The sequence below is a fragment of the Galleria mellonella genome, unplaced genomic scaffold (genome assembly GCF_026898425.1).
Source record: "Galleria mellonella isolate WM207_F2 unplaced genomic scaffold, CSIRO_AGI_GalMel_v1 utg38, whole genome shotgun sequence".
NCBI lineage: Eukaryota > Metazoa > Arthropoda > Insecta > Lepidoptera > Pyralidae > Galleria > Galleria mellonella.
In genome coordinates, this window is record NW_026442090.1 from 5,892,432 (window position 1) to 5,917,015 (window position 24,584).

The 24,584-nt window shown below is 30.7% G+C and overlaps 1 protein-coding gene across 6 annotated transcripts in view; it reads left to right on the top strand.

Moving 5' to 3' along the window:
- LOC113522858 (cyclic nucleotide-gated cation channel alpha-3) overlaps window positions 1-24,584 on the top strand; it is a 168,341-nt gene that overhangs the window by 107,613 nt on the left and 36,144 nt on the right. For all 6 annotated transcript variants that reach the window (XM_031914005.2, XM_031914006.2, XM_031914007.2 and 3 more), the window contains 2 exons: window positions 4,220-4,407; window positions 8,607-9,104. In XM_031914005.2, coding sequence (XP_031769865.1) covers window positions 4,220-4,407; window positions 8,607-9,104 — 686 coding nt within the window. The remainder of the gene's footprint in view (window positions 1-4,219; window positions 4,408-8,606; window positions 9,105-24,584) is intronic.

Consider the following 24,584-nt stretch of genomic DNA (forward strand, 5'->3'; position numbering starts at 1 on the left):
CACGATGGATACCAGGACCACGTGGAGGTTGACCTAACAGAGTATATTGCTAGCAATTTAACTGGTAGTCCGTATTATTAACAATCCCTTTCCCTCAATCGTCACCTATTAATACGAACAGCATTTGCAGTTAATATTCAAAATTTAAATTATGTTACAAAATAGTTTGAATATACATTCAATAATACCTACGTTCTATTTTCAACAGTGGAAGATAATGAATCTCGTGTTATCGGTACCACAATTCGTGGCTAGCCGTCTCCCGCTATTTACCGGTACTATTCAGTTTAATTGGATACACATCTCTCGATATCCTTGTGGCGAACTCTCAGGTGGCAACGTGATATTCAATTAGGTATTCCTTAGTCGGAATTACGTAGATACCTAAATCCTTAACCCGCCTCAATTGGAGTTAACTCCAAACAATCAGCTAATGTAAACAGCGGTACCGATTCGATTTATATCTACGTATTGTTTATATGATATATTTGCTTTCATGAATACGTTAATTAATATATTCGTATTATTAGTGATACTGCAACAATACATTTATTGTTGGATCGACTGCTATAAAGTATTTTATATTGTCTTCCATTCCAAATGCTATGAGTATACTAATTTTCATGACGATTGGAGACGCTAAAAGATAACAAATAAAAAAAAAAACTCACATTTATAATATTAGTATTATTATATCATTCAATGGGAAAAAATGTCTTTACGTATTATGTACTAGCTATATACTGTGTGAACTCCTATGAACTTTGTTCTCGACTTAGGATTGATGTAATAGAAAAAATGTTTTTTTTTTATCTCCGAAATTAGTAATTTTTATTTTTGAGAATGTTTGGATATTAGTTTTTTTCTCATGTTTATTAACACGAGAAAGTGTGGCGTATTTGTTCCGAACCTCTGCATATATCATATTTTTTGTGTGTCAATCACAGAATTAATCAAGAACGAAGTAGATACGATCTATGACTGATATCATCTCAACAAGAACAAAAAAATTGTCATTTACTTTGTCTAGTTTTTAATTAATAAAATCCTAATAATTCTATTTAAATAATATAGTGAGTTTGTAATAATATGCATTCATATTTTAATATATTATAATTTATATTCATTAAGAAGTTTAGGTAATAATTCCTTGGATAATTAATTCACAAAGTTTAAAGGCTTCATTTGGTACTATCATACATAGCAACTATGATAAGAGAAGGAAGCCACATAAGTTGCACAATTGATTGATATTGTATTTTGAGGTTTGTAATTTGGGTTACAACAATTTATCTTTATTGCATGGTTATATTATAATAGTACGGTAATATTGTACGATTTTTTCGTAGGAATATGTATAACAAGAGAGCAAAATGTGCGCAAATGTATGAATATTATTTTAATTTTGGCGTGTTAAGGTCTATATATACGTTCGTGTTTCCCCATTATATCGTGACAAAATACTTATGATGTATTCAAGATGTATATTATTTATTTATATGCTTTTGTACATTCACTTATAGTATAGATATTAGGTTACAGCAAAAATGTACACAGGCGGCTTATCCCTTTTTTGAAGGGATTTCTTCCAGTCAACCTTCCGAACGCAAAAGGAGAAAGTGTCTATAGGGTTTGTATATTAAGCATAACATATATGGTGCAAAAATAATACGATAAATAATAAATTATTAGTAGTTATATAGTTAGTAACAGAGTGTGGATAAATAAAATTATTTATTTATATATATAAATATCAACATATACATATACATTTAGGTACATACATTAATACAACTAAATATGTATAAACATAGATTAACTATAAGTAACTTAATTGCCAATTGTACTGTAAAACACTTTTGAGCTTTGAAGTTTTTCAAGCAACTTGAAGCTAGTCACGCTTGTTATAAGGTTTAGACTGATGGTAGCTTGGCTGGCTGAAATAAGGTTGAACGCAATGATAGCTGGCTCATCCGTCATGCTCGTGGACGAGTGCTACAGGGATTCGTCTGCTCTTGTTTACTTTAATTGAATTCGTCATCATATCAGCCGTTAACGCTGAGAATGGGGAACGTCGATAAAGGGAAGTTTTGCCAGTAGCTGCCACGTTTGGCAGACGGGTTAGCAACCGCAGTTAGCCTTTGGTGACGTTGAGACAGTGCTGCCCATCCCTCCGTTATTAAATTCCCTTAGTCATCTCTTACAACACCCACGGGTGAAGACAAGAAGGGGTGGTCCATTCTATGTTGGGACCACACGGCGAATATTTATTTTTATTATTCACATTAAATAATATCTACAGTGCTAAGTATAGTCAGAGTAACCATACAAATGTAAAATTACTTTGTACATAAATGAATTTAAAAAGGTAACTCTGGATTTCTTGCGAGTTTTTCTCGCATAATAACATTCTGAACTCAATAATATAATAAAAAAATGACGACTTAAAAGAGCTTTATTCAAATAGACATCTATTTGAATAAAGATTATTTCTATTCCATTCTTTCTATATTTTCTACATATAAAATACTTTTATCATTATTTAAAACAATTTATATTAAATTTATAATAATTTACATTTAATATTAAAAAAGTCCACATTTTCTTTTATTTTTTATGCCTCTGTCAGTCTGTCAATGTTCATATATTATACATATCGTAAAAAAAACTGTATACCTATGGAGAATCCGAGCATGTCGTAAAAATAAATGTATGGAGAAACTCACCACGTATGGTGGTCTGATTGCTGGACCGTGCTCATGAATAAGTGACCAGTGAGAGAATGGATCTTACATCTTATTAATATTATAAATACGATACTTTATAAAATGTTTAGATACTTATTCATTTGTTTGTTTGTTATTCAATTACGTAGAACAAGCTGAACAGCTTTGAATATAATTTAGTACACATTCCATATCTTAGTTAACATAAGACTCTCTCAACAAATTCTCAACAAATTTTACCCTGGTTTAGCCGTGGGATATAGGTTCTACCTATGTATATCCCATTTCTACTTAAACTAATCATCATATTAACCTTTAACTGTCCACTGCTGAATATAATCCTTCCCCTTGTGGGGGTTTTCCTAGTAGTTGCCACACTTGGCAGGCGAATTGGCAATAATAAAATAGCAACGCATATATCATGGGCGAAATAGTGTACTCTGTTATATTCATGGTACTGCTCATGTCTATAGGCGATGTTAACCACTTTCCACCAGGTGGGCCGTCAGATTGTTTGCCATTCTAAGTTGCATAAAAACACGAGCGTAACATGAGGTATTAGTAAAAACGTGAATTGGTAGGATCGACTACTGAACAGTTTCTAACTGTTGTCTGACAACAACAATTAATGAGGAACGTAGAATAAATGTAAATAATGTTCATATGCTTCAATAATAATATCTGCATTTCAAATCTACGCCGTCGCAATCTCGAATACACCGAAAATAAACGTTTGTGATATTCAGTACTGCAATGCGTATATCTCGAGGAAGGTTTATGTGAATTAAACATGATTTTTTTAATGTCCTGAATAACGGGGTAACATGTGCGCCTTTCGTATCCTGTACCCACCCTTTCCCGAGGAATACTGACAACCCTAATTACCACAAGAACACGCCGTTACAAAGTAGCGTTATTTGTTTGCGGTCATTTGTGTGGTGCAAGTTTTTCCTTAGCTTTATAATAATATTAGAGAATTATATTAATGCACTGCGTCTATTAAAGTTTATCATCGAACGATTAGGAATGATTTATTATTAATTATTATTATTTGTTTTTATAGTACAATTATTACTACGTAATTTTAACTGGCTGAGGTTGATCATATTATTTTTAAACAATTTTGCTAGTATTAAATAAAAATCCCTGAAATTCCAGCTTAATCAAAACTTTTGCAATGGGTATACAAACAATTTACTCGTTTTATATATATATGTATATGTAAATATATAGACACATTACTTCTTTAGGGTATATATATATTCTATCCTAGTTTGAGTAATTTCTCGTCATTTAAAATAGGGACGAATTTTTATGAAATTGTCATTCTCCCTGCATATATGATATATACTTGTATCATTAGTAGTTTAGCCAAAATTCTCCATAATAAATATAATTACTAAGTAAATAAATTGCAATATATCATGCAGAAATAATACATTTATCATTATTATTTAAAAAAAAATTTTAAAAACTGTTAACATTGTCCATAGTGGTAGCAGAGGAGGCCTCCGGCGGCGGTCGACGTACGCCAGTGGTCGGCTACGCTCCGGGCCCCATTGGTCGTTCGTGTTTGACCCTGCGGGCCGTTTGTGCTACTACTGGTCCATGGTTGTTTCCCTTGCCTTCCTATACAACCTTTGGGTCATCGTCTATAGGTTCGCCTTCCAAGAGATTAATGGTAAGTAATTTAATATATGCATGCACTTATACCTAGAAACTTTGTTTAAGTGGGTTTTCTTTTATTATTTATACTGAAAAAGTTTAAACTGCTTGAGTGCTTATAAATTTTGTTAGCAATTATATATGTTAACTCACGGTTAATTAACCCACAGGATGGTACGAAACAAACAGTTAAAGCAGTTAAAGTACCAAGTTCAGTTGTTTCCGACTGTTTGATGCAATTTGATTGTTTTAGCCAAAAAATTTTAAATATAAATCCGAATAAAACAGATCAGACCCTTTCTATATTTTGCATGTAAGGATAAATACTTAATATTTATGTGAATATTATAAACATTGTTGTTTTCCAAATTATATTAATTTACAAGTTAAATCATTCATAATAAAATTTAGCCAAAAAATAATTTTCTAATAAGTGTAGAGTGATTTGATATTGCCATTTTCCTAAGTTTCTAACCATAAATAAAAGGGAGCTTAAGTTGAATTACAGTTTCATTATGCGTAGTTATATATTTTACTTTTTTCATGTTCTCGCAAGATAAAACGTAACTTGTTTACTTATCTCTCCCGCAAACAAGATAAACGGTACTAAGTTACTATTAAAGCTATTCTCTTTCAACTGAATTTTAAATACAAGAAATATACAATAATACTTTTTAAATATTTTTATGCTTTTAGTATTAATAATTTTTTTGCAGTTTAATTTAAGTATAATAATAAAGAATTACAACTGATGACCTTCTTAGTGCAAGCGGTATGAAAACTGCTTTGCGTAATAAGATCACGGGTTCGATTCCCGGTCGAGCTAATTTAGGAAAAGAAAATGGTATGATTGTGTAAAACTTATAGCATTCTGAATAAATAAATGTTGATGGTAAAGATATTGAATTTCATTGACAGCTACTAGCAATAACGAAAACACTCGGAGCCTAGAGGGTTGTTAGTCAAAGAGATGTACTTGAATGATGCTTTATTTCCAACTAATTTGAATTATCGAGAGAACTTGAAATGCGAGAGGATAAAAATTCTATTTTTAGTATTAAACTCTGCAAAGACATTTCAATTTAAGACGATGCTACAGATTAGCGGACGATCAGAGTTGCAGCGTCTTAGCGCACTTCAAGCATAGTTTCCGCCAACTCGCTCCGTAGAAAATTAAATTACTCACCTAAATAGCTTTTCCGGGGTAAATGTGTCACGGTGAAGACAATGTAAAAGGTAACATTTAGACGTTTCCTTGGCTGAGTTCCTATTGTTTCATTACCGCGCAGTTGCGATGAGTTCTGTTATCACAATCTTATTCGTGACTAGTTTCGCGACTTTGAAGTTTCCCAAGTCAAGTTTCTGCTTTGTTTGGAAATTGATCGCTATGTTCAGTTAACTGGATAGATTTGAATCAAAGATAGGAATTTATTTGTTATCACGGGTAATGGCAACTAATTTTTATTATTATAATTTAAAGGGTAATTAAAATTAGATGCAGTTATACTTCTGTATGGCTCTTCTGTTGTTGTAATGGGTATATATCATCATATCAGCATCATTATATCAGCCGTTAACCGTCCACTGTAGAACATAGGCTTCTCTCGTAAAGAGGGCTTTGCTAGTAGTAGCAATGCTTGGTAGGCGGGTTGACAACCGCAGTTAGACTTTTGGTGATGTTTTAAGAGGTTTGCTACTGCCAAACTCTTGACCACTAGGTTCCATTAGGAGTCTCCTACGACACCTACGGGAAAAGAAGGATTGCATAAATTATCTATCTTATGGTGTAGATCTAGAATAGTCAATATATAATTTTATCTTTTATAAGCATCAGAGTTTACATTGTGATGTTCATGGTGCTATTAATGCCTTTAGGTGTCCGTTACCACTGTTCAACAGGTGGTCAGTTTATTATTTAAACTGTTCCAAATAGTATAATTAATGATACTTTTGAAAAAAAAAACTATTAAGATTAAACTGGTGAATGAAAAATATTTTTGTTACAAAAAGAAAGAGTTCTGAAATTTTACATATTATATTTATACTATAGAATTATTTATCACACAAATAATTTGCATTTTAGAAACATTATCATCAAAAAGCTTTCAAGAGCTAGAAAATAAATACCTAAGTGGAAACCTAGCTAGAAACAAAATATCATAGACGACGCGACGCTCTCGTCTCCGAGTGTCGTAAAATGAAAGTAATTTTCTTTTGTAGATCATATTGAAGATTTCTTTTCATAAACTGTCTAGCTTATGAAACCCGCTATTTCACTAAAATTATAAATGTAGAAAGCTTGTGAAAATATTTAATTAAGTTGATTTTTATTTTTATAATAATCATTGCCGTTTCAACCTATCTACTATCTACTGGGAATAGATATTTTGCGTATTTCGTTTCTCATATTACTATAGCGTATATTACAACAATTATTTATTTTATTTTTTATTTAATTAATTTTATTGACTTAAAGAAAATATTTTACAACAGGCGGCCATCATGTAAGTAGCAGTTTTTACCAGTCAACCTTTGTATTTTGTAGTTATTGTAAAAACATTTTTGCGGATTTTCGTTCTGGTATTTTAAAAAAATCTATGACATTATAATGTTATAGATATTTAGAATTGCGAGTATATTTGAATATATTGGTTCTAATTTTTATTACGCAAATACTACCAGAGGATGACTTTGTACAAAAGTCGAATGCTTGCTACCTCTGTGCCATTCGTGTTTCAACACTGTAAAACACTGTAAAACTAACTTTACTTTCAATTACAACAACTGTAAAATACAAAAGTCCGCCTCAGCTTAGCAAGGGCTAACCCAAATTTTTCACTTTTCCATACGATTTTTTCCAAACAATTTTTTTCAAACAACTAAAAAAAAAACTAGACCCCAAGGTTCAGCCGTTCTGAAGCGATGCGTTTACATATACTCACAAACTTAATAGTCGAAGGATTGGAAGCAGTGTCTCTCTTCATCACTAAAACCTTAACTGCGGTTGCCAATCCTATTGCCAAGCGTGTGAATTACTGGTAAAACTTCTCTTATGGGGAAAGCCTATGTTCAGCAGAGGATGGTTAACGGCTGATATGATGATGACGATGATACTTAATTGGACGTGCTGTACGCTATTTTAAAGGTTTATAACATTATACATTCTGTTATAGACTTTTTTATTGTAAAAAGTCTAAACTCTAAACCACAAAGCGAAACCTTATATACCTATAATATAAAATATTATATTTACTACAATGACTGAAACTGAAAATTGCATAAAATATCAACAATTACTACCATCAATATTCTTATTAGCTTGGTAGCGGTTTCATTGCTTGTTCCCGTACTTACTGTTGACTGTTTGTTGCGGTTTGTTATTTATTTGTTACATTGCGGTTAATTGTCACTGGTTTAACTACGCTGATATAATTTTATGTAGTAATTTTATTTATTTAATGTTTTTTTTTTATAGCATGTAATAATTTCAGGTAGAAATTTATTGATAATGGACTAATTGTCTTAAATTTGTTAATAAAACTAAATAAAAAAGCATATTTAATAATTTTTATTCTTTTATGCTTGAACAAAACTGAGATCCTGAGCTTGTTAACACAAATCGTTAGCAATCTCAAGATATTGTTTATCTTAATTTACAAAGGTAAGGTTATAATATACAATTAGTAGAATCAAAACGATCTAGTCTAGTTGAAGTTGCAAAATATGGTAGAAAAGAAATATTTAAAATAGTGTTCAATAAAAAGGAAATTTAATCTAAAGATCAAGTTTTTACCATTTACTTTAGGTTTAATTTTGTCTGTTGGTTTGCGACCAAGCGAATTTAATAGTCGAGGGATAAACAGCAGCATCCCTCTTAAAATATCACCAGAAGTCTAATTGTAGTTGCTTACCTGCCTGTCAAGTGTTGGAACTACTAACAAAAACCCCTCTTATGGGGGAGGCATATGGTCAGCAGTGGACAGTTAACGGCTGAAATGTTGATGATGAAATTCTTCGATTAAAAAATTCATCAAAATTAACGACAATATATAACTCATTTGAGTTATATGAAATAAGTTATGTAGGTATTTTTATTTACAAGTACCTACATACTCGTAAAAATAAATTATACAGCCGAATTGTAGTTCTATTTGTAGTTCATTAAAATTATACTAGATTTTTAAGTCCGTTAAAACAGTATTTTCATTGTTACAGGGGAGACGCTAATAGTGTGGTTCTGCTTGGATTACTTCTCGGATTTCCTGTACTTAGCGGATATATTGTTTCATTTTCGAACGGGCTACTTGGAAGACGGCGTGCTACAAACCGACGCGGCAAAGCTCAGAGCGCATTACATGAATTCTACAACCTTCTACATCGACTGCCTCTGCCTCTTGCCTCTGGACTTCCTCTACCTCTCCATTGGGTTCAACTCCATCCTGCGATCGTTTCGTCTCGTCAAAATATACCGTTTCTGGGCATTCATGGACCGCACCGAGCGACACACGAACTATCCAAACTTATTTAGATCTACAAGTTTAATTCATTATTTATTAGTGATATTCCATTGGAACGGGTGCTTGTACCATATAATATATAAGAACAATGGGTTCGGTAGTAAAAACTGGGTGTATCATGATACTGAAACGGCGGATGTGGTGAAACAGTACCTACAAAGTTATTATTGGTGCACTTTGGCGCTAACAACAATAGGTGAGTGTTTTACTTCTATTATTGTAGTTTAATTTTTATTATAATAAAAATCACAGGATAACCAATAGTATGTATTCTATAACTAGCATTGTTAATTTTTTTATATATACTAATATTGTATGTAAGAAAGACTTGATTATTTGTTTATAATGGATACACTCAAAAACTAGTTAACTGATTTTAAAATTTCTTTCACCTAAATATATAAAGTTACATTATCAAGGATATATTATGATAGGCTATATTTTTTTTCCAAAAAAAAAATGTACCTCTGAGAAACCAGGCGGGATCCCTAGTTGATTATTTTAAATTGTAAAAATAACAAATATTGATTTACGTGTATTTTTGTCGATAATGTTACACTAGTTTATTCTAGCATTCTTGACAAAAATACTCGTAATAATAATAATCTTTTATTTTTACAATTAAAACATAATATAATACGTATTTCTCATACTTTTGAAAATAATAGTCCAGCAATTTTTTCTGTGTTCGTAAAACAAAGGTATTTGTTTACAAGTACATCTTTGTAATTTATTGTTTTTCATAACAAGGTTGTAATGCTAAAGGGCCTCATCGCTTATTCTGTAGGGTTGTAATAATAACTATTTGGTCCTGTTCACTTCCATGGACCCTCCGTGGGTTCCTTAATTTGCCTTTGAAGATGGGAATATCGCTTACAGAAACTTTAGGGCCTCTGACATATAGCAGATAGTACTCCACATAACAGCAGGGCATCCAGAGTTATAATTAAGTTAAATTTGCCTTATGTTGTGTTAATTGATCATGACGGTAGCAGCGCCCTCTGGTGCCAACATTAATCAGTGACATTATACACTGTAATCCTTCGTGACAGCGTAAGCCTTTCATCGATCCATCATATTTCAATGAAGACAGATTGAGGCCTTTGCTATATTTTTAAAATGTGTAAAAGCATTCGTTATTTAGGGCCCTATTCTCATATATATGGTTATATATGAAACAATATCGTTTGGGATTATATGTAAGCAATATAATAAAAAAAAAATAATACACAGCTTTCAATTTCATTTTATACGCAAGTTATTGTTTCATTTTATAACTTACTGTAGTTATTTCGCAAAAAAAGACGTATTAAGTAATATTTTTTTCTATGATTTCATAGAGATTATGTCGTACTTAACATATGAACAATAAAAAACAAAAACATTGTAAAATGTCAAAAAATACCTACCACATATAATAAAAATTTTACAAGTAGTCATATGGACTTGTAAAGTTGCATTATGTTTATTTATTTCAAAACTAATAATTTATTATAATAAAATATATTTATTTGTCCATTTGTTTCTATACATAATTATGTATATAGTTATATACATATATTTAAAATGTATTTACTCTATGAATTATATCTGTATTAGATAACTGAATAATTAAACATAATACTTAATAATAATGAATAAATAAAAAATAAATAAGTATTTAAAATTTGAAGTCCAAGAAATTTTATTCTATGACTTTTGCGATAGGAAAAGACTTAGAATTGTATATATTGGAGGCATGATTTGCTTTCATAGCATTTCTCTTACGAAACGATTCCGTTTTATTCAAGGATGATTTATTCCCTAGTTGTTTTCCCACTGTGGTGTGTAGTTCTTATGGTTCAATGGATATTACGCTCAAAGGACCATCTGATAAAAAGGACAGTTTGCTTTCAAAGCCAACTGAGTCGAAATAATCTATACATACTTATATATAACACATAAAAAGGCGGAATATACCTTTATAAATTAGCGATTATTTTCATTCAAAAGACATCTAGCAAGTATAAAAATAAAAAAAATCGATTTTGATGAAACAGAAACGAAGACGGGTTAACATTATAAGAAGATAGATACATAGATAGATAGATAATCTTTATTGTTTCCTCCAAAAGATTACAATAGTAAACTTATTATAAATATAAATAATTACAAGAAATAATCACAATGAGAAAACAATGGGCGACCTTATCGCTAAGAGCGATCTCTTCCAGGCAACCTTTGGATGGAAAGGAATAATTATAAACAATTTGGAATTGAAAGAATTTTTAAGCAATTAAGTTTAGTATTTCTCAAATGATTTACTTATCGATAAACAGTATCTGGCAAATGCTTTGATAGATATGTTTCTTTGTTTTTGTTTTGTAGATAAATCTATAAATAATTAAGTATAGTAATAAATCGATGATATTAGACCAGCTTTTTTTTTACGTTGGATGTATTAAAATATCATTAATGATATAGAGTTCTAATGAAAATTATATTTTATGTAATTATTTAATATTTAGATATTTATCAAAATATGGTGCATATATCTAATATCTAATATGTACTGTATTCACGCGGCCTTTACTCAAATTTGTACATTCAATTTCTTGTTTCGTTTCTTCTAAAAGAGATCATATTACTTGTAATGGTACTGGCATATTGTTAGTACCGATTGTCTTTGTCTTTATCTATAAAAACTACATTATAATCAAACTAAAAAAAAGTTAATTAAAATGCCATAAGAAGTTCGCTTTTATAAAAAAAGAAAAAAATCTATATTTGATGTGAACAATTTAATAAACTTTTTTTTCATAGTACTTATAAATATTTTTAATTTTATAAAGGTATCTAGAATTTGAATCTAATCGTCAAAGAAAAGATGGTTTTTGGGAAAGCCTCGTCATGCATGTTTATAATAGTCTTTATAAAAATAATTTTACTTCGTATCTAGCAGGATTTGGCTACGTCAAGGAAAAGGGTACTTTTAGTCCACACAAAATTAATATGAGACCTATGCAGTCAATCTTATCTATTGCAAAAATAATTGTTAAAATCGATTGGCGAGGTAATCGTGTAATATAAAAAAAAAATATGGATAAATTGAAAATCTCTTTCTTTCGGTCCTATTGAGTAAGTATTAAATAAATCTGAGAGAAATCCACGAGTATTTTATGTAAACATTTCTAGCTATAAATACATCGGAAGCATGGGAGGAAAACACTCTGAAATTTCTTTAACTTAATAACTGTTTTGCTGTTAACTTTTTGGTTAACGGCAAATACCATTATTTGTTATAGAATGTTGTTGTTTCTGTTTATTTATTGGTATTCTTCCTTCCAATAATGTTTCGCATTCATTCAACACATTTCTGCTTGAGGATTTATTTAAATTAAATTTTATTTTTTTAATAATTCTTGCTATTGTATAATATCAAATCATAAATAGGTCAAAGGTTAAAACATAAAAAGATTTAAGAAAATGCTTATTACTCTAATAAGTCTGTTCTAGTAAACTTTTCGTAAAATACAGATAATATATGTATCATATTATATACAGTTAAAATTATGAATATATTTTTTTTATAGTTTCTTTTTTCATCATCTTGATCATCATTGTAACTAGTTAATATAGATACTTGCTGTGTCAATTTATTTACTCGTTTAGCCGTAATTGAGTAACAATATACTTGTACAAAAATCTTCACATATACGAACTTTTGGTTATCTCAGTAGGCCTACCTCAATATAAATACTACTCTCTTAATAGATTCCGCTATAAACTTTCTTTATTCTTTATTGTACACAAAAAGGTTATTGCAATGTAAAAACAAACATAATAGTGCACAAGGGCGAGCTTATCTCCAATAGAGATTCCTTCCAGCAAACCCAATATGAGAAAAGTGACAGTTCATTAGTAGTTACAGTCATACATGTGTACCAATCGACTTAAATGTTATAGTTAAAAATAAATAAATAAAATATCTTTACAATTGAAAAGACCGATAGGTATAAATAAAAATATATATATAAGTAAATACATATAAATATATATGTATATATATATATATATATATATATATATATATATATATATATATATATATATATATATATATATATATATATATATATATATATATATATATATATATATATATATATATATATATAAATATAATACATCAGCATTGTGAGAGGTAATAATTCTTTAGACGTGTTTTGAAAATCCCAATGCTTGGGCTATTTCTAATTTCAACTTTATATCTCATAATTATTAATGAATATAAGACCGCCTTTTGAAGTACTACATGTTCCATAGACCGGAACTACATACCTGTAGGTAATCAGAATAATATCATAGAACAGAGACATGAATATGAATATTATTACCCTTTTATCAGGCTTTACGCGGGAAAGACGTCATTGTCGCTGAGTCGCCTTTGAGGTTCCGAGTCGTCCTTTGTAGTATATAACTTAAGTAATATATACATTCGTTGAGTTGTTCAGCTGAATCATAAGGACTCGCCGAGAGGTTAATTAAGTTTCATCGGTATGCGAACAAAGCTGTTGCTTGTCTGTAGCAGTTTCATAAAGTTGCGAATGACTGAGGAGCTGTCCGATATTGCGGCCGCTCATTTTACTGTTTCAAACAGCTATATTTTAATTATAGTATAATGACAATTTTTTTGTCATAATAATTGAAATGTGGTTGTACCTCGTTTTTTTATACAACTGCGATGGTTTAGACCAGAGGGAGACTTTGTATAAAAGTTGATTGCTTGGGTACCTCTGTTCCATTCGTGTTTCAACCGTAAAGCAGTTGTGTTTGCATGGCTGTGTTTCGGTTTGAAGGGTGGGATATGGTGTGAATTTACTGGGTACGGAGGAATAATACCTGAATCCTTAGGAATGGCAACGCATGGGGGGTATCATGGGCGAAACAGTATACTCTGTTATATCCATGGTACTGCTCATGTCTATAGGCGACGGATACCACTTTCTATCAGATGGGCCGTCGGCTTGTTTGCTATTCTAAGTTGAATAAAAAAAACATATTAGAAAGTGATTACTATGTATCACCTATAGATATGAGTGGCATCATCATCATAAAATATACTCGAACGCCTATAAAAACTCTCATAATCATCACTTTACCAGCCGTTAATTGCTCGCTGCTGAACATAGGCCTCTCCTTCTTTGTTAGTTACTACGCTAAGCAGGTGTTTTGGCAACCGTAGTTAGACTTTGGTCTATTAGTAAGACTTAGGGACGATGTTGACTAACTTTCGACCATTAAGTTCTCTTAGTCGTCTCTTATATCACCCACGGAAAGGAAGAGGGGGCATTCTATGCCGTGGAAGATGCTGCCTACAAAAACGCACGATGGAGGACGGCGATTCATCCAGATAGTTGGGATGAAACTTTAGTTTTGATGGATTATACGGGAATGAAATTCAGTGGCTAATATTAATGTGAACAATTCGTCTGAATACTCCTCACGATATATGTCATAAAAGATGCGCAGATATGTAGCGCCTTTACGCAATACCAGGGAATCGAGTTTATCGCCAAATCGATGGTCATCAATAATCCAAGCTGCTTGGCGTTGTATGCGGTGAAATGGAGAAACTGGTATTCAGTACTCCAGTCCAGAGGCGAGAACCGTATTCCATCTGTTAGCGATGCGCGAATTTATTAATATAACTATTAATTATTTGATTGACCAATTCATTCAATAGTTCAAATGATTTTCAAATCATTCGACTACTAATTTATTTGACTACACGTTTTTACTAATCGCTAAAATAATTATTTATTAGTGGTTTACGCTTTATTACTAATTATTAAAATAATTCGAATACGAAAATTAATATATTACGAATTTAGTAGTCGAATTATAAAATTGGTAATTACTGATTATTTGAATCATAAAATTATTCGGATTCATGCATGGCTACGTTGTGTGGACGGATTTAAGCTTTATATAATTGTAAGCGATGAGTTAACGTGAAATATCGTCTCACTCTATTGAGAATAACTAATCTTTTTAATGCTCTTTTAACTTTTTTTTCCAAATATTAATATAGATATGTTTTAAAATATTTTCAAGAAAGTGCATAAAATGTTCTATAAATTTAGTCATATTCTAAAATATTAAAGTCTAATTATTCGACTATTTACTTTTTTCCATATTTAAATAAATATTAATTAATACAAATGTGATGTTATCATTGTTCCGGAGATCAGTTTCCTTTTACCGTTTGTTTAGATACTGAAGCACTCCTTTAAATTTGTCAATCTCAACTGTATACAGTAATAAGTTCTCGTTTTCCTCAAGGAACCCAAGCCATGTACAAGCCTGTTTTGATTAATAAATATTTTTTCAGTTTGTAAATATTTAATTAGACCTTAAGACAAATCGACGACAAGTAAAGAATATATTTTTAAATAAACATCACTCAATCATACCAATGTCCTGATAGTTAAAATTACCTTACATAAATCGTAATAGGATTTGCTTTGCATATACCGCTGAATATTAATAGGTTTCTTGCGCGAAGAGCGTAATATTAATAGAACGGAGTACTACGTTTAAATCGGAATGTAATAATACCAAGCAAATTCTATTATGATTCATATAAAGTAGACGTTTTAATACCTTTGGTCTTCGAATTAATATAATTAATATTCTCTATTATTATGAGAAACCAAAGAAATAAATATTACACAATCTATTGGAATACAACTGAGAATACTTAATTTAGAAAAGTTCGTTTCCTGGATTGGTCCGACGGGTCTGATTTGAAGTTGCAGCAATTGAAGATTGATAGTCACTGAGTAATTAATTGAACGGAGAGAACTTCAGCAATGTTTTTAATGGATAGTCAAGGATAAATCGAAAGCTTGACTTGGCACTCGTGTATGAGATCTAGAAACTTTTTACTTACAAATTGAACTAATGGCGAGGCGCAGTCGTATTCAGAGGGAGAAATCTTTATAATTAATACGTGTAAAAAAAAAAAAAAACTGAAATAAAACATTAACAGCAACTTTTTGTAATGTACGTTTAGGAAATTTTTTATAAATACAAATTCGTAAGAAAACTTATTAAATGCAATGTATAAACGAAAGCTGAAATTAATACAGTGTTATATAATAGTAAATCAATGTTATAATTATGCGGTTTGTGTAAAAGGATGGATATATCTTTGGAAAATAATAAAATATCTAAATATGTACAACCAAAATAAATGAAATGTCCATCTTGCTTGCGAAAGATACGATAAATGGGGGAAAGGATTGTCAGTAAAAGGGATTAGAAAGAAAGAAAGAAAGAAAGAAAACAATTATTGACAACAACAAAAAGTTATATAAATTATGAATAAAAAAAAAACTTTACATTTATTATTAGTAGCCCCATTGGTAGAAACCATGACCCCGTACTTAATTCCTAATATATTTATAACGATGGGCTAACGGACCTGCTTTTTCATCCTCACCTATCATTGTTTAGTGATGCCACGCCAGTGTAAATCGATGAAGTAGACGGAGTTACCATCCTACTTTCATCCATCAAAAAAAAACATACAGTAAATAAGCACAAACATGTTACTCCACATGAATGGGGAAGTAAAACATGTTTGAATTTTTTTTTTTTATTTAATGAACGTGCCGATTAAATATTGGATATTGATGTTTAAGATCGTTATAGTTTTATATAAAGGAGGTAATATAATTCAATATCATATGATTTCGGCAGCAGACTGTTGAGTCAATGTCTACCGAGGGCAGCTTAACTTTATTTTCACGCTATCTACAAACAACTTTGAATCATCCCAGAAACAAAGTGATAAGTGCAAATGTCGGTTTCCGTTTTACAGTCCAGATGAAATTAATGTTTTGCGTCCGGAAAGTTTTATTTTCCATATAACCTCTCGGTCGGAGCTAAAAATTTTATTGAAAACAATACGGCTATTTTCGTTGGTCGTGAGCGCGGCCCTGAAACGAGAGTCGTTAAATAGATGACGTAGATTACGTGACGACATTTTGTTGTAATTTTAATATTGTATGCTCATAAAATGAATGATGATTATGATGCAGGACTGTTTTTTTATGGCTATCTAAGGGGTCAGCACTGAAGGCTTGATGGCTTATGATGATGAAGCTCATAAAACCCTTGTAAATTATTCAATTAGTTATGTTTATAATAATCGTTACGTTAGTATTAATTTTTAATTATTTTGAATATTGGAATATTCATCCAAAATTCCATTCGTTTTTTAATTGAATCGTCTCGTCTTTTGTTTCCCGCGTTTTTGATTGAGTTTTGACGTGGATTGTAAAATTGTTTAATCGTCGGCGATATAAATCAATTATATAGGTACTATATTTTGTATTTACCTTTATTATATAATTACCTGCAATTACGTCGTGTTAATTCCTAAAGGTATATTTAAAATATGTGTGAATAACACGAAAGTTTAATATTAACTATTTTGTGGTTTATTATCTACTAAATTTCGTTATAATCGATTGAGCGATAAATATTTAAACGAATATTTTTGTAATATTAACAAGAATTTAAAAGATTTATGTAGCTGTTTGTAGGTATAAGAATAAATTAATCATAATCTTTATTTTTATATGGTATAGATGTAGTATTGATATTGTAGAAGTGGGAAGTTTTAAGAAGGTAAACGAACGTAGATAATTATAAAGTACTAAAAATGTATATGTAAAGAGAACTGAGAAATTTTATGATTAGACTCTTGTTCTCGATCCTAAGTGGCAAGCATGATAAAATAGTGCCGCTAAGCTTTCTCGAGTCGAGCGCTTTCAAATCGAGTGTCTGCGAAGCTGCTTGTTTGTCGATGCCAGCTATCGGCGCGTTCTTGAATATTCATTTTACTATTTTTGACGAGAATAATATATGAAAAATTACATAAATTATATATTGTATAATTTGATTTAAAGAGCTCAATTATTCTATGTACCTATATTTTATTAATATTATTACTAGCTTTTATCATGACTTCGCCCGTGAGACGGGGACATGTTCATCATTATACCATATAGTGTCTTTATATCTAATTTCATTGTTAGTTAAGCAATTAACGCACCAAGAGGTAAAAATAAACATATTTATTTTCACATCTATAATACATATTTCCAATCATTTCATAAGTATCCATTTAATGGACGCTGGCTGTCTACCTGATGAAAAGCGGTAACCAGTCGTCTGTACACATGGACAGAACTTGTAGACCCCCATGCGTTGCCATTCCTGAGGACTCAGGTGTTATTCCTCTGTACTCAGTAAATTCACGCCATATCCCACCCTTCAAACCGAAACACAGCCATGTAAACACAACTGCTTCACGATTGAAACACGAATGGGACAGAGGTACCCAAGCAATCGACTTTTGTACAAAGTCTCCCTGTGTATAAATAATATCATATAAAAATAATATAAAAAATTCTGTCACGAAAATACAACACAAACAGTAAAATCTACAGAAGTTAGATTTGGGATTAATAGGTAGGTACTTTCTATTAAAATCTGTAATATCTTCTCAGTATTTATATGCAAACACGTATAACGATTTAGTATGTTTTTATCTGGGTAAATAGTTGATTAAGTAATAAAATGATCTCCGTTTTCATTTTCTGTACCAAAGGCTTCAGTTTTCCGGAGGTCGACATTACCCTCCTATAAACAACGAGGTAATAGCAGGAAAGATAGCTTATTTATATTGTTAATACTGAATAAATCGAGGTTTTGTTGAAACTTCCTCGTTACCAGTTCTATATAGAATTAAAGCGAATTGGTTTATACAAAATTGCATTTATAGCACCACTAAGAAAGTAGACGAGTAAAATCATTGTGTGTAGTTTTGCCTAGTCGCTAGACACTCATTCGGAAGTTGCGAAGTAGTTACTAGTTCCCTTCGGACATAGGAAACTTTTCTCAGTAAACATTGTATAGTGTTTGAGTACACTAACATATTGTCATAGGATATGTTGAATGGAAATACCATTATCATAATGGAAGTTCCAGCTTGAATTATTTAAGGTAAAGTAGACTTTATCATTAAATGTTCGTTCTGTGATGAATATTGTGAAGTAGGTTCCTACGGACGCAGGAAACTTTTCTCAGTAAATACTGTTTAATGTTTTAGTATATGTTGTCATGGAATATGTGGTATGTTAATACCATTACTATAATGTACGTCGTAGTATGAATTAATTAACGTAAAGTAGCATTAACTATTTAATATTCTGCCAATTCTTCATATGGCAATGGAATAGGATTATGTTCCACAAAGAGAAATCGACTTCATTTGTGGCAACATCAGTTATTTTGGTTTAAAAACTAAAGAACCGATTTTAATAAAATTTCTGTGGATTTAATCTTTACAGATTTTTTTATTAGATTTAGAGATACTGGAAGAATTATACTTACGTATATCTCTTTCAATACAAAAAAAAATTTCTAAATTGGTTTACAACTTATGGAATTATGAAATTTATAAAAATAACTAACATAAAAAATACAACTGAAAGGAGAATCTCTTTTTTTAAGTCAGTTGACAAAAAATAATGATACTATTTCTTTTCATTCTCAAAGATATAACAAGAAATTATTGGAATAGAACATGATACATAAGTGAAAGAGAAGGCAAACCAGAAATGAAACTTTATACCATTCTATTAGTCTAAAATTATCACTCTGGTTAGGACCAGAATGGTGAATTTAGGCTGACTTTGTTTTATGATACCATGTGCCACGAAGTGGTGGTTGTATATTCTCCCGTACTTATAAAAATTTTAACAAATTTTTATTACTTTTTTTTTAGTCAGTAATAAGTATGTGGTTGATTTCTAACGATGTAGGACGTTATTCATTCGGAAGATTATATATATATATATATTTTATTTTATTTATTACATAGTAATAACATGCTTATTAATAATATAGATACAACATAAACAACCTGAAAAATTGTCATTAGGTATTTTAGATTATTTATATATATATATATATATATATATATATATATATATATATATATATATATATATATATATATATATATATATATATATATATATAGTTTAAAATAGTTTCAATTTGAAAACTACATATAAAAAAACAGAACTTTAAAATTATAATTTCACATAACTATGACATTTTCTAAACTCATTTTCATTAAAAATAAATAAAAGTCTAATAATGGTATAGAATATTAACTTCCGTTACAATACAAAATAGCTTATTTTAATAATTTATGATTATTTTAATATCGTAATAACTGATGATTGAGGTCGGCGAATTAAAAATAAACTCTTCTAAATTGTATTGGATCATATAATTTTGATTTTCCTTTTAAGTTTCTTTGTCTTATTTTTAATAATTCAAGAATCGGCTGGTTTGTTTAGGATTAGGAAAATAATGTAATTATACATATGATTAATAATACCTAGCAATATTTTAAAAATATTAAGAATTCTTTAATGGTTCAAATTAAAATCTCTTTTTTTTTAAATAGAAATAAATTCATTTACTTTTATCATAATGTTAAAAATATAATCTATCTATTATATACACACATTATATATAAGTACTATAAATATTCATAACAAGACCTTAACAAACAAACAAACAAATTAACCAAATGTAAGTTAAATAATTTAACTATGATCAATGAAAAGTAATCAACTTGCCTTGACTTTGATATAAATGAAATCAACTTTTACTAAAATATTTTTTTCATTTCATTTGTTCAAAACTTTATTTTGAACAAAATATAAAGATAATTAAAAGGAATAAAACAAAATATTTTGAATGAATTGATAATATTTTGCCTTTTTCAAAACGGTAAAAAGAGAAATTTTGTGTAGATAATGTATAAAAGACCGCATTATTTCAAAAATGATGCAATCATATCATATAATTTCTGCTTTACCAAATGATGTGCTAAAAATGAGTGTCATAATTTATTACTTGAAGAATTTAGGAAATACGATATCACCATAGTCTTTTTATTCAATATGTCGGATGAAAGAACCAAGAGGTACTTCATTGTGAAGTGCCATTTCAGTTAATGACCACATTTCTGAGTTCCGGGCTCGTGAACTTACGACATTAAGGGCAAGAACCATGCATTTATGGGTGTGATCTACTGTAAGTTTGTTAAATCGCACTTCTCAATAATTATGACAAAATTTAAATAAAGAAAATATTAATCAAGCAAAAAACCATTTAGCGAAAAGCGGAAAAATAGTTTGAAAGGCGATCGCTCAATAGCTTTACAAAGCGTTCAAAAACCGTTCACAAGAGACTCGATCGGAAGATAGCGTGAAATATGATAAGAAAAGAGGCAAAGCATAACATTGAAAATGTTCTTTATAACAGCGTCTTTGTTATATAAAATCGTTAGTGTTATGTAAAATCCACTTTTATCTTTAAATAGCGCGTTTAAACAACACTAGGTAGGCATGTCTTATAAATATATATACTTTGATGTAAATTTATTTATACTAAATTTATTTCTTTTAAAATAGAGAAGAAAAGCGCCTATTATGTTAGATTTTAGAGATTTTGAGTAGGTACTTAAATTTAAAACTATAGTGACTTAAAATTTATTATTATCTTCAGCTGCCATGTGCCAACCACCTTTATTATGCAATTATTATGGAAGCGAATCTGCTTAGTAACAGAAGCACGAATGGAGTAGAGATACTCGTGCAGTATTTTATACAAAGTTTCACTCTGCTAAAAATACTATGGCGTTTTTATACAAAACTCTGCCACCAATATCGGAAGCGATACAAATTCATAAGCAAAGGGGTCATATTGAATGTTACGGAAATTCCAAATTTCATATGGCGCATTCATTTTTATGCCAGGTGCATTGTATGTGTATATTTTCGTAATGCGTTTTTGGTATTTGCGTATTTGAGTATATAGATTTTGGATAAAAGTGTAGTGTAAAGGGGTATACGGGTGTTAGTATATATATATATATATATATATATATATATAAACATTTAAATAGCCAATTATATTAATTAGCATTCATGATAGATTCGACGTATAACGGTTGCTTTTTTTTTGTTACTTTGTCACACTTGTTCCTGTTGTTTAGGTATTTAATTTTTACGTGAGTTCTTTATAATTTCTATTAGAAAAAATTCTCAATAATATGATCTGACAATGGAATTTTCTTCTATGTTGGTTTCATATTAATTGTATTACGATTGAAGTATCTTCCTCATGAAGCAAAATCTCAAATTTCACTCTTGATTGGTTCATTCAGAAAATATATATTGTGAGATGTTGAAAAGTTGAAGGTAAGGGACAAAAGTATATAAGATGATAACTTGCATTGTGTTCCGACTTTTTTGTCGGCAATCTATTTTGTACTTATATCAATATCTATTTGTGAAGAATGGAGGCAGGCGAGCTTTTGTTGTGAACGCTGACGAATATTGTGCCAACTTCACGTTGATGTTTATTTTTATCATCTTTTCAATGAACGACCAGTTTAAAGGTTCCATTTTTTGCGAAAAAATTATGTTCGAAACGTGCATCATCATTGTCTTCATCTAGTATTCATAGTCACATCTAAATTAGGTAATTTAATGAGATAAGAGTATTAGGAAAGATACAAGGAACGAATTTTAAATTAGTTTTGGTGTTAAACAATATTGTCATTAGAATATACAACTTTCTTAACATATATCTTTAAAACGAAATGAAAATTTTAATGTCCAGTCCTAATATAATAAACACGTGCAGGTGCAAAATAATTTCTATGTGTGCGGGAGTGTTTCTAGCATGAAATCAATAAATTTTCCCTCACTTATTATTTTTTCCTCTATCACCAAAACAACAAAAACACAAGCAAACAAAACATAACAAACATGTAATTACAAACAAAACAAAAGATTTATTGCAAAACAAAATTGTGTTTAAGAGTAACTTTGCAATTTTAAACAAAAAAGGATTTCTTAATTCGACTGTTTTTACTTTCACATGTATGTAGTTGATATAGTAGCTAATTTCATTAATTTAAGTACATTATTACTGTACATATTATGTCTAGGTGATCATTATGTATTCAAGATAAAAGGTAGCATATTTTCTTCTCCATTTCGAATAGGTATTAATATAATACTCGATTTTATGATGATTGATTGAGTCATTAAAATACTAAAAAAAAAACGAAAACAAACAAAACAATCAATTTTTCAACCGACTTCAAAGAAAGAAGGATCTCAATTCCGCAATGTTTTTATGCTTGCTACCTCATAACTCCACCTATTGTAAACCGAATTGTCAAATTATTTTTTATTTCAAAGGATATATCAGATTAGTTCTATAGAAATTTAATCAAAATCAGATTTGTAGTTTAGTTTTAATTCAAAATACGAGGTCTGTCCGGAAAGTTCGTATAAAAGTGTTCTGGAATGCGAGAAAGAGGAGTGGGGAGGCCAGGTAAGCGCAGGACCCCTTCCTTATGTCCCTAACAATGCTTCAGTTCTGGTCTGACCGCCGTGCGGTGCGAACTGGCTTGTCACGCCATCTGTGAAGTTACCTCTTAACGAAACCCCGTCGGCATGGAGCCCGCTTCCGTTGAAGAGCAGCGCGTCGTAATCAAGTTTCTCTCGAAACTCGGCAAGAATGGCCGTGAAATTTTTGCCGATCTCAGAACAGTTTATGGGGATGATGCTGTGAAGGAACCAACCGTCCACAAGTGGCTAAAAAGATTCAGAGAGGGCCGAGATGTTGATTGTTTTTTTCGATGTTCGGGGGATTGTCCATCAAGAATTCGTCCCTCCAGGCCAGACAGTTGATGGAAAATTCTACGTCGATGTGCTCAGACGCCTCAAAGCTCGTGTGGCACGAGTTCGTCCAGAATTGGCGCGAGAGGGGCGTTGGATTCTTCACCACGACAATGCCCCTGCCCACACCTCTCTTGTTGTCCGTGAGTTTTTGAGTAAAAATTCCATTACGGTGACCGAACACCCCCCTATTCGCCGGATTTGGCCCCGTGTGACTTCTTCTTGTTCCCAAAAACCAAATTGGTACTTCGGGGGCGGCATTTGGGGGACATAAATGAGATAAAAAAAGCTACGACGGGGCAGCTGAGAAACCTACATACAACCAGAGGACTTTCAAGGAGCCTTCTCACAGTGGAAACGGCGTTGGCACAAGTGCATTATGTCACAGGGGGAGTACTTTGAAGGGGATAAAATTGATTTACCTGAATAATTGTAAAATAAAATTTTTAAAAAACTTTTATACGTACTTTCCGGACAAACCTCGTAGATGGTTTTAGCATAATTGAAGTATATTTTTTGTTAAACACATTTTAGTTATACTTTGTAGTACTAGAAAATAACAGAAACAATTAATGTATATATAACAAGTACTTAATAATTAAGTACAAAGCTACCGAGTCTAAACTACGCAGTAACAGACTGTCACGTAGCGTAATTAGTGTCGAAATATAAAACTGTTTAATTAGTAAACACTCCAAGTAAAGTCCAATGTAATTAGATTACCTGTATAACTACTTCCAGCAAATAATACGACTACAATGCGATACAGTGGCCCTCAGGATAATGGGAAAAGTTTAAATCAACAGCAAATCCTTTGTGCGCAACTTCGCCGGTTATAATAT